General features: G+C 46.4%; 1 protein-coding gene across 2 annotated transcripts in view; it reads right to left on the bottom strand.

The window, feature by feature from the left end:
- AUTS2 (activator of transcription and developmental regulator AUTS2) overlaps nucleotides 1-11,875 on the bottom strand; it is a 778,303-nt gene extending 766,428 nt beyond the window's left edge. The window contains exon 1 of one of the 2 annotated variants that reach the window (XM_048324334.1): nucleotides 11,358-11,875. In XM_048324334.1, coding sequence (XP_048180291.1) covers nucleotides 11,358-11,648 — 291 coding nt within the window. In that variant the 5' untranslated portion in view covers nucleotides 11,649-11,875. The remainder of the gene's footprint in view (nucleotides 1-11,357) is intronic. The other variant, XM_048324335.1, reaches the window with a different exon arrangement.
- Nucleotides 11,876-12,472: the final 597 nt, after the last annotated feature.

Below are 12,472 nucleotides of genomic sequence, written 5' to 3'. Positions count from 1 at the left end.
CCATGTGAAATATTACTTCCTGGAACCGGAAATTCAATCCCTAGCAATGAAAACAAAAGCACACTCATAAATGCACCTTTCAACTCAGCCAATGTAGCCATATTTAGGTTCATGCTCTCTCAAAAAAATCCTTTACTCATTAATATAGAGTAAACTTGAAATGATTGCTTTAATTGCAGTTAAAAAATTAATCATGTTTTGAGATAAATGCAGATAAAAGCATGTTTTACTAATTACCTTTTGAAGCTTCTGCTCATGAAAGATTAAAGGTGGAAGAAAAGTTGTTGAAATATTGAAGACAAAAATCCTACTATTTGAAATCACTTTGAAGCCATGTACCTCGTATGACTGATCCTTAACGTCCAGATGTACTAAAAAAGGAGTGTCTTTAATTCAGAAGGAATCTAACAAAGCATGCCCATTGGAGCTTTTATGCTATCAGCTCCCTGGAAATTGGTGCATTTAGCAGCCCCCCCTCCACAGAACTCCAGCCCACAGTGGGATTTTCTTCTGGCTCATCCCCAACTGGGACAAAAAACGTCAAGCCCAAATTCAAAACTGAGTTCAAGAATTTCGGGCTTCATTGAGCTCTCCAGATCTCCCATAGTATTAACCTACTTATAACTAGTTTTACACACCCAAGCAACCATCTGAGGAAACACCACCAAATCCACAAAAGGTAACACTTTTCCCACTCAGGGAGAAGGAGCTGGGGGCACGGACATCAGGGTTTTAACAGAAGTCCCTCATCACCAGCCACGGGGTTACTCACAAGCCACATGAAGACTTGTTTCTGTCCCCAGGCCACTTAAAGGAATGAAGGCTGTCTGGGGTGCAAATTACCCAAAAGCAAGGCCGGTATTTCCATTCACAGACCTGGAACTAACAAGGCAAATAATTCCCTTCCTGCTCCATACCACCAGCCTACTTGACATGAGCAGTTTGCAGACTGAGCGTTAATTAGGAGAGCAGATCTATTGACCGCAGGCTGAAATGGATGTCCACAACTCCACTGGAAATGTTTTAGGCTTCTGCAAATTGAAACAAGTTGAAAAATACTCTTAGGTAAAATTCCTAAGCAACGTTATAGCCATTTCACAGACCTAGTAGCAATGTCCATCAGATCTGAATTGGTGCAAAAGTATAAATTTTAGAAGTTTGCACCTGCAGCATGACGAACCAAAGCCTGTTGTTACAGGGCAGTTTTCAAAAGCATTGAACTGTGCTCAAAAGCTGCAGTGTCAATGTCAAGGACTCTTCAATGCTCTGGAGTTTCAAGAGTTAGGGCAGATCTCAAATGGGGCAGCTGACACCTCTTTGCTCAGGGAAGGGTCCCACTGTAAAGAACATTATTCGCGCTGTATTTCTCCTTGCCCCTTTCCCCTCACCCTGCAGCCTTTTACCCGTGACACCAAGTTATTAAATTCTACCCTTGCTACAAACCTGAGCAGGGCTAGGTAAATGATTAAATAGTTGGGTTTTTCAAAACCACACATCAAGGAAATTTGCCAATGTCTTTTTATTTGCATATCTGGCAGACTGCCCCAGACAACTAATACATAAGTGACAGTGTACAGGTGTATTAGTTGAGAATTTGCCTTTAATCTAGAGGTGTCAATTTGCTTCTGTTTTAATTACATCCATCTTGATATGTTATTACAACCTCATGAAACTTCTTCATTATGTGAATGGCTATAAATACATACACATGACAAACAGTTGTTATAAATTTTCTGGTTCAGCAGTGGAGGCACAGTATCTTAGCCCACACATCATGTTCATTTAAAATTGCAGTTCTCCCTCTCCTCTCTACCCCACTCCATTCCCTTCCTTCTCTTTCTTTCATCCAACACCAAAATATTTTCCCCCTACATTTAATGGATTCTCTAATATTTACTAGTAGCAGCATCTCAATACAAATACTCTCAGCTTGGGGAGCTGTTTCAGCCCATGTGTGTCCTGGACTGCGCCTCTGTGAGATGTCTGTTTGTCATTAGGCAAATATAAGGAGATTGCACTGAGGCCTTATAAACATGCAAAGATCCACTTTTGTAGCTACATAATTCACTGAGTTTTTCAATACACATTCTGAGGTTGAAAACTTGGCTAATCCATCCACCAGATGTATCTTTATGATCCCAGAACTCATTAAAATTTACTTTTTTTGCCTTTTTTTTTAAAGTCCAGCAGACTCAGCTGTTGAGCCACATTAATTGCATTTTTATTATTTTTTTTCCATAGTTAAAATGACTAATGCTAGTAGAGTCACTGCCTACAAGCACAATAGCCAGACAGTAAAAATTACTAGGACTTTTAATCGTTCAGTAATATCCAAGTCCCATAAAATTAAGAGAGGCAATTTGGTCCTCTCAAAACAGACGGTTTTGATTTCCAGAATTTATTTTGAATTTTCTTTAAGGGGAGAAAAGAGAGGACAAAAGACACAAATTCACACCAAAAGATTCCATTCAAAGGTCAAAGTGTCCTTGACAGGCATTAAACCCCACAACACTAACAGAGCTACAACATAAATCGTCCCCAACAGCAGCACTTCTTCCATTGCCTTCTTACCACACAGACCCCTCAGAGGTCAAAACGACTTTCACTGCTTCAGCCCTCCATCAGTGCCCTCTCTGATGGATGTCACACCATGCCAGCCATTCCACACAATCTGGAACAAGCTGGAGAGCATGTGTCACCCAGCTCCTGCAAAAGCAGCACCTCCCAGCTCCTTCCCCTGGGCATTCTGCAAGCTGGGCAACAGATCCCAGTTTCTGGAGGACCCTAGAAGACACTCATGGTACCCTCTGGAGGGATGTGGTGCTGAGCACCTGGATGTGCAGGAGACAAGAGGAAGGTGACACAAGCTGTCAGGAGCCAGGCGAAGAACAAAGCCCCGTTCCTGGCAACAAGTCAGGTCCTTTGGCCACCTCCCTACCATTCCAACCATCCCTGTAAGCAAGGAGCCAGGTCCTTTGGCCACCTATCCTCTATTCCTGCCTCCTGCAGAAGATGTCTCAAAAAAAAAAAAAAAAAATTAAGCAGATTCTCAGACTGAAAGGTCTCGGGTCATTTAGGACTTCCAGAGAGAAAATAAACAAAAATCAGTGCCAAGAGCAATCATCACCATGTTTATAACTCATCTCAGTCTCAGAAATAGGAAATGCTGTGCAAACAACAAAACATGGGCTGTCAGAACCAGCCAGGAGGGAGGAGTTTCACCACACAGGTTTCGTACCCAGGCCCACTGCTCTCCTGTACCCAGCAGCCATCCAGCTGTGGCCCTGGAGATGTCTGTGGCAACAATTTCTGCCTCATTGGTTCCTCTTCACGGGCAAAGGAATTAAAATGCCCGTACTACGCCAGGAGGGTGAGCTAGGAGCAGCTGGAGGACACTCTAGAGCAACCTGCAAGAGGGTCCCCAAGGATGGGTCGCCTGGGACACGGTAACCCAAACCCGCACCTAGGGAAAAAGGCAAGGGTGGCTGTGGATTTCACTGACAGGTAAGCAAGAATCTGCACCAGGTATTATCACTGTTACACACTCTCCTCTAAAACATTGCTCCTCTCACTGGCAGCCCATGACAGAGAATGGCTTCTCACGAACTTTCACGAATTTGGTCTGGATCTGACCACTACTTAATTTCAGAGAGAGTAAAACACATTTTAAAGTCTGATACAACTGTTAGCATTACTCCACAACACATGAGTACCTCTTCAGAATTTCAGCCACCCAAAAGTTAATCTAACCTAGAACCTCCTGGTGCCTTACCTCTATCTGCTTCTGGTGTTCACTGTCATCCTCCACCATCCACAAACCTGCTCCAGATTGCTTCACACAAATGATACTCAGCACAGGGCTTGTCCCAAGGGCTGAAAATGCTTGCCTCTTTTCATGAACTCATCCAACAAAGGACAAGTCGAGGCTTGTGTCTGGATGGGGAGGATAGATTGACAGTAGTTTTATTCCCAAATCATTAAGTCCCCTTTGGTACCAAATAAAAGCATGAAAAGAGACAATTTGTAAGAGCACTGATTGTAGAGGAGAAGAAACGTCCACTTCAGGAAGCTGGCAAACACATGTCAGACAGATTAAAGGGTGCCCATTCCTGGAGAGAACACCAAATGGAACTCCTGCGTGGCTGTAACTATTCCTACGTGGAACTGGGATATTAATCGTATCAGTAATATTTGCATCAGCCAGCATTACACAACCAGAAGTTCAGCCAGTCAGGAACTTGGGCACATCAGATATCAGCACAGCTCTGCACATCTCCCATGCATTTGTCTCAGGACTTTTTAAAAACAGCAGGACTGAGATGCACACCAAATGCCAAGTGAATCCACATGGAGCATATGCACCATGATCAAATTAAACCTCACGGGCAAAATCTCACAAACAGAACAGTATGTGCAAGGCCAAGGGATATTCCACTTCTTTTCCTGACTTATTCCACCACTCCTGCACAGAGGATGACAGAATCAAAACTCCTGCCTATAGTATTTACCAGACTAAAGACATAACCTTTTGGTTAAAGCCTTCTCTCTCCACCACATGAGTGTGTGAACTTCAGCAGCAGTGTTGCCAAGATACAAGGAGAAAAATCTCAAGACATTAAGGTAACACACTATTTAAAGGCAAATAGTACAGCAGAGCTGAGCTGGGGATCTGACAAATTGCCACTGCACGTTCTGCTGTTACAGCAAAACAAATCCCTACCGGCATCAGCCATTCCTCTTTACTTACAAAGTGGATTTTCATATCCATTTTACAACAAAGGAGTTTAGAGGACTATGATGTTCTGAAGTGGTCTTCACCATGGCTTGGCATCGAGTCAAAACAACAACAAACTGACTATACAAAAAATGCACGCAGCTGGTAATTTGTGGCACACACAGAGCCAAACCCCAACAAGAACACAAGATACTGAACTGATAAATTATAAGGATGATGTACAAAAAGACAGCGAAATGTTGGAAGCAATTTTCTCTTGCAGCACCAAGGCAACACTGCAGTTCAAGTGCAGGAAAACTGAGAGTTAAACATTTCCACATTTCTGCCTGCAACTTCCTAACTCCATTACCTTTTTATTAATTGCATTTGAGACTTCACTAAACTTGAGCTTGAGCTATTTTTAAAACCTATCTGACTCAACTTATTGTTGCTAAGAACAAAGATTAAACTTCTAATTTAGCTGCAGATAATTACAAGGCTGCAGGTCAGACCCCCGGTGTAACGTGGTAGGGTGACCCAGTCAAACTGATAGGAACAGCGTTCAAAAAAAACCCCAAAAAACAATAGTACAGAGATGGGGGAAAGAGGGGATCATCTTCAGTGAGAGAGGAATCTTTCTGCCTTCCTCCCAGCTGAAGTTACCAGGATTAATGACTCCTTAAGTAGAGACAGATTTGGTCGAGTGTCTCCCCTTGGTACTGACAGCGGGGCTCTCACCCAGGAGCATTTTCATACACAGCAAGGGATCTTTCCTGAAACTTCCACTTTTGGTAACAACATCCCCCTCCAGTTCTCAGTGTTCCTATACAGCTCCTGCTATTTCTCTATTGATCTCAGTGTTGTAAGTCAATCTTTCAATTACTCAGTCCCTTGATGTCTTTCTGACGATTTTTTTTTTGCCTTTCCCTAATGATCATTTTCCTTCCAAGTCCCTGATCCTTTGCCCTTATTTTATAAATCATAGAATCATATAATTGTTTAGGTTGGAAAAGACCTCTAAGATCAGACAGTCCAACCATTAACTCAGCACTGCCAGCCCCACCACTAACCATGTGTCCAAGTGCCACATCTACATTTCTTTTAACTCCCTCCAGGGATGGTGACTCCACCACTGCCCAGGACTTTACACTCCTTCATCCCAGCTGAGGCCCCGGATATTTAATGAGAAAGGGCTTACTTACTCCTCCAAATAGCATGAAAAAAAGATGCCAAGATAAGGGAGGATAAGGGTGTCTTTTGTCTTTTGATATGCAGCATATTTCTCATTAATGCTAATCTTAAAGAGCGGTGCTAGTGAAGATTAATTGAATCACATTCATCTAAAAGAACTTGTGCTTATAGTTTAAACTCTTCCTTCTTCAACTCAAGGCCACTGTGCCTCCTACTACCACCTATGGGAATGGCAAAAATCCTCACCTTCATTACATGGTTACCTTCAGGAGCTTAAAAGGATATTTATGCAACAATCTCAATAGTCGGTCATTATCTGCCCAAAGAGACAGCTTCAGCTCTCCAACAGCTACTGAAATCAGCGGGAGTTAGGAGTGCCTCACCTCCCAGAAAGGTACCAGGCTTTTCAAAGTAATTTTAAAGTATTTTTAAAGTATTCAGGTACCCAAATGATAGCAACATATGTTTCAAACATCACCTTAGACATTCCTTTTGTGGAATATGCATCCTGCTGTTTTCAGTCCCACTTTCAGTTTGAATTGCTGTTTTTTCAGGTCTGGTCACTGAGGTTTTCATCAAGATATTCAGCTGCTCTGTCAAGGTTATCTCAAAATTCGATCTCAGGTCAGTTTACTGTTTCCTCTAAATACACAGTTAAAATAATAAACGCATCACTTCGTACGATATCCCAGTGTCACACAAAGCTTAATGCCTCTCCTCATCCCCAGGTATCTTCATTTAGTTACTCCCTTCTTTTCTCTGCTGGTCTAAATCTGCGGACTTGCATGTGCAAACAGAGACTGGGACAAACACCTAAGCATCTAAGCAGTCAATAAACACAGGAAGGGCCACCAAGATTTGCTGACAGCACTAAACAAACACCTGATGTTATGATGCTGCTGTGGTAAGGCAGGAAGATCCTTTTGAAATACGAGGGGATAGAGAAAAGGCAGAACAAACTTGCTGAAATCTCAAAGAATTTAAGCAAACAGGCTAATCAGGCCAGCTAGGAGACTGGTGAGAAGAGAATGATTTGGGGAGGAAAAGCACACAGCAAGCCAGCCATTCTAGTGTCCAGCTCAAAGCTTCTGCTGTCACACAGCCAAGCTATTTCTATTTTCAGTGGGCCATGCCCAGAGATGAGTATCACACACCAGTTATTAAAGCAAATTCCTGCATTCAGATGCATACACAGAGCCACACTGTCAGTGCACACAGACACACAACTGAGACCACAGGATCTACAAAACCTTCCTGCTACTTGCACATTTTTTTGGTAGTATCTCTATTTTAAAGCCCAGATCAGCTGCTAAGCTTTACTCCATCTAGTCTCATACTATCTGTGCAATATGTAAAAATGCTGTAGCTAACATCTGCCTAAACCACACAAACACCGTGGAACAATTGCTTAAAAATTATTTACACTAGGTGGATGGAATCATCTGACACAGAATTTGAAGCTCATTAAACAGCTGCTTGACAAATATTTGTCAGCATTTCTCATTTGTAATTAATTATATTGGGCTTTACCTGACGATAATTTAGCATGGTCTCAAAACAGACTAATGCCTGTGTGCTGAACAGAAATTAGCACAGCAAAAGCACGGTGAGAAATTGTGACAGTTTTATGAAACAAGAATTCCCATTTTAAATGCAAGTCCCCCACTTCCCACCCCACTTCTATCTGAGCTTTATAAATATCTGTGTCCCATTTCAGGCTTGTCAGATGAGCTGCCTGAGTTGAAGCTAAACAAACATCTGCAGAAAAAACTCATTACCTTACTTAGTGTTCAGAAAACCTGAAACCAACTGCTTACTCCATAGGGATGGTCAGAGCTGACTCAGGAAACATAAAGTACTTCCCAGGCTTTAAGCCATCTTAACATTCAAGTCAGATTTCCTTTCTCATCACAGCAAACCATCTTCACCATGGCACGTCAAGAGCCATGTCACGTCAGTCTCCTGCCCAGACACCTCCGCACCAAGGGGTAGGAGAGAGACAAACATCCTCCTGAAATCTCACCTCACCAGAGAGCTCTGCCAGACGCCTCCTTGCCAGCACTGCCAGAGCACATCATGGAGAAAGTCACTCCAAAGGATTGATTTATCACATTCTGAGAAATGACCTTTCCCTGTCAAACCGGTGTCTAAAATGCCCACCTGGGTTTGAAGAACCTCTCATGCTATTACTGCTGGTAACAAACACACCAGCAGTGCAGCACAAGCTACTCCAAGCTGGGAAAAGCAGTCAGCTCGACAAGCCACCACTCACACTAACATAGGTACAGAGTGTCTGCGCCTTCCTCCTTTCCCAGGCTGGGACATTTGGAGAGGTCAGGGCAGCAACATGTGAGGAACTGCTCTGGAGTGAACCACAGAGCTTGCTGCTGTCAGCCCAAGGCCACTTGCAGGAAAATCTGGTCAATCAGATCAAGTCGTAGGACCACATCTCAGCTGCTTTACTACAGATTAAGGGCTGGTTTCTGAAGGTCGAGGCTCCAAAATGCTCCCCAGAGTAGGGGACAGGCCCATACTGCACACAGCTACAATCAAGTCTTGCAAGGCCAGGCAAGGATCAGTCCAGCCATATCTGCAAAGACACTGGAATTGCTCAATTCCTCCATGAAGGAAATAATCCACAATGAGATCCCACTGTCTCCATTTAACTCCCTCTTCCTCTGTATTCCCCACACAAACATTAGAGACATCAAGGTATGGGGGTGCCATAAATGCAGAGATAGATAACCACAATTTACACTTGAGAAGTATGAGAAGGCTACTGACACCTGGACAGAAAAGCAGTTCCCAGAGTGGGAGCTGGTTAAAGTTTTGCTTCAAGGGATGGGAACTTTTATCAACATAACCATAACAGATTGGATGACTCCTCCTGAAGTTACAGCGGCATGGGATCTGTGTTCTTGTGCAGCACCTGTGCCCCTTTGCCATCTACAAGCTTCTCACAACCTGGTATTTTGCACAGGTTGGGCTTTTTCAGTCACCCCAACCAACAAAAAGCATTTAGTACAAGACAGGTGAAATCAAGCTGCATGAAAGTTCTTGCTCCTTTTTTTTGCAACCTCACACCCAGCCAACCCACACCCCTCCAGCTGCAAGCATGTCCCCAGAAGCAGAGAGCTCAGCCTTGACCCTCCACGGCAGCTGTCCCCACCTGCATGAGCCACCATCCACCTGTGCCCCCTCTTCTGAACTGTGGGCTTAGATCCTGCAGTGGGTGAAGATGTTCTGCATTTTCCCTCTCACAGATTTTCACACCAAGCAGACAAAATACTGTCTCTGCACCCTTTCAGCTGTGCTAAGCCTGAGAAAGTGCTGAAGTTCAAGCACAAAGCATGGGCTGGCAAAGTCTTGTCTACATTCTGGGCATGAGTGTCTTCTATAACCTGGGGAAAATCTCCATGGCCTCCGACAAGCTGGGGGCAGACCCACAGCATGAGATGTATGAATACCAGGACATGTCTCCACAGCACCCAAAGCTTCTTGACCCAACTCAAACACATTCACACCTAAACATCTCACAAAAGCTGAAGTATCTCTCTCTACCAGCCACTCACAACCTCCTCACCAACACCAGAATTACAACAAAAACTTCAGGCTGCTACATGCAACACACAGAGTAATTCCTGCCACGCTGGGCTTGTGCCTTAGACACCTTCATCTCCCTCTGATCTTCAGAAACAAGTTTCTCAACATACATACGGAGCTGCAGGAAAAAGCACCTAACAACGATTTTGTGACATTATTTCTTAACGCAGCATGAAATCGTTAGGTCAAAATGTGCCACCTATCACATGAACATTAAAAGTATGTCAAGTCTCAGTGTGCAAGCTATTGTTTTATCTGAATGTGATATTAGCTGGCAGAACTGGGTAATGTATCTGTGCTCCTTTTTAGTGATACAGGATTACAAGAGAATGCAAGTAGTAGCCATGCTTGGCTTGGCAAAGAGAAGAGAACACAGCAATTATTTTCAAGTTGAAAATAAATAAGAAGCACAATAAAGACATTTTCTAAAATGCCCTACCAAGTTCTAAACTTGCTCTTCATTTCCTCTCCAAAAAGGACTACAGCCAAATTCTCGAGTCTGTATTCCCATAAAACCCTTAAAGACACAAACTGGGGCTTTGTTTGAGGAAAACCAGAATTTTGTTCGGAACAGAAGCATACAAATCTCACTCCTGACAGTAAACATGTATTCACACTTTTGGTCTCTCCGGTTTGAGCAGGGCACTTGTGGATGGGCTCACCAGGTGAGAAACGGTGGATAAATTGAGTCTGGACATTACCTCAGCATTTGTTCCTTATTTCTTACATGCGTCTAACACCAACCATGTGGAGGTTTGTTGGAGTGAACAAATCCTCCCTTAATTACACCAGAGTAAGTTCGGTTGGAGGCATAGTGTAGATGGATACAGGTGTAACCAAGGACAAAATCTGGCCACAAATCAAAAAACAAAACAAAACAAAAAACCCGAAAATGCCACTAAGTATTCCTGGCTAAATATTTAAACAGCTTAAAAGCTACACCGATTTTTTTTTTTTTTTTTTAAACAATCAGCTTCACCTCTGCATTTATTCTGACAGTTCATCATCGTCCCAGTTGTGACTCCAGTACACGTAAACCCAAATAAATCTGCTTTTCACTACAGCAAACTTCTCCTGGTCAGAACTTACAAACAAAGCCCTTCAAACACACGGGCTGGAGGTTCCCTTCCATGGCAGCATCACCACCACGACCCTGGCCGGGCTGACAGCGGTTCCACGGTCGCGAGTGGGTGGGTGGAGAGAACACGGAAAGGCGAGGCCGGGCCGGGCGGAGGGAAGCGACGCCCGGGAAGCCCCGCACGGCTTCGCCTCCCTCCGCCCGGCCCGGCCTCGGCTCTCCCACCCCCTTCGTTCGCACTGGGGGATGGCTAGAGCCGCCCACCGCGGGGCCCACTCGTGACATGCCAGCAGGGAGCGCGACAGGCCGGGCGCCCCCCGCCCGCAGCAGCACCACGAGCCGGGAGAAACACGCGCGGCCGCCCCCCCCGCGGCCCCGCGGACACGAGTGGGCGGCCCCGCCGGGCCACGGCGGCGCGAGAAAAGTTTGATCCGTGGGAGGGGAGGGGAAGCGCCGCCGGGGGACCGCGCACAACTCCCCGCTCCCCGCGCGGGGGGATGCGGGCCGGGGGGATGGCCCCAGCCCCGCCGCCGCCGCCCGCCGGGAGCGGCGCGCCGGGCTGCAGGTGTCGGCGGCAGGAGGGAGAAGGGAGGGTAGCGGGGCACCCCGGGGACGGGGAGGGGGCGGCGGGACCGCCCCCGCGGGCACCCCCGGCGGGCCGGCCCGGGGACCGGGGTCAGGGGCGGGGGGGTGTCCGGGGGGGGCGCCGCGGGGGCTCCCCCGCCGCTGCCCCCACACAATGAGGCGCACACAAAGCGCCGCCGCTCCTACCTCCAGCGCCTCGAAAGTGACGAAGCTGGACATCGCGAAACCGTCGATAATGTCCTCTTCGGCCGAGGAGGACTCCCGCCGCTTCCTCCGGGGGGGCCGCGGCCGGGACGGCGGCGGGGGCCCATTGTCTTCCTTCTCCGAGCCCGAGGAGGAGAGCGCGGCGGCCCCGGGGCCGGCGGCCCCGCCGGCAGCACAGCCGCGCCGCCCGCCTTTGGCTCGCCGCTCCCGGTCGCGCTGGGACCGCGATCGCCGCTTCTTCCGAAGCCCGTTGCATCGCGCCGGGCCATCCATGTCTCTCGCCGGCTCTCCCTCTCGCTCTCGTCCCCCCCCGCCCCACCGCAGCCACAAATCCGGCTCCCCCGGCGGAATAACGGGGGAGGGAGGGAGGGAGAGAGGGAAGGAGAAAGGGAGGGAGGAGAGGACAGCAAGGGGGTGGGGGGGATGAAAGAATCCGAGTGCGGTTCCACCACCACCAGCAGCAAGCACCAAATGTAAGAGATTCCTATAAGCGAGCCAAGGAAAGTAATGGCTGATCTCAGGTCGCCTTTGTAAAAAAAAAAAAAAAAAAAAAAAAAAAAAAAAAAAAAAACCACGGAGAGAAAGGGGGAAAAAAAAGCCTCACCAAGCAGGCAATAAATCAGAATAGCGGAATGCTTTGATCAAGGGGCTGGGAGGGCGAGGATCTTCGAGAGAGAGGAAAAAAGGCTGAGAAGAAGGGGGGAAAAATAAAGAAAGGAGACCCGCTGGAAGGAGGGAGCTCAGAGTATTTCCTTGCACAAAATTTATTTTCTTTCTTCCTTTCCTCCCCAACTAAAAGAAGTTCCAGGGGGGGGAAAAATATATATGTAGATGTACGGAACTCCCTTTCTGTCTGCGTGTGTGTGTGTGTGCAGGGAAGGGTGCAGCCTTCCCCTCCCCACCAACACGCACTCCTCTCCCCCTCCTCCTTTATCTCCCTGGATCAAACACAATAATAATATAATAATAACGATGCATCCAGATTCAATTTTCTCAGGCACCGACCAGGGATGGACTCGGGAGTGGAGATCAGATCCCAGCCCGGCCCCTCCAAAAACAAAACCAAACAATAAAAAAGAAAAAAAAAGAAAAAAAAA

Source organism: Corvus hawaiiensis, chromosome 20 (genome assembly GCF_020740725.1).
Source record: "Corvus hawaiiensis isolate bCorHaw1 chromosome 20, bCorHaw1.pri.cur, whole genome shotgun sequence".
Lineage (NCBI taxonomy): Eukaryota > Metazoa > Chordata > Aves > Passeriformes > Corvidae > Corvus > Corvus hawaiiensis.
Note: the sequence above shows the minus strand (reverse complement) of the source record. Positions and strands in the feature narration are given on the sequence as shown.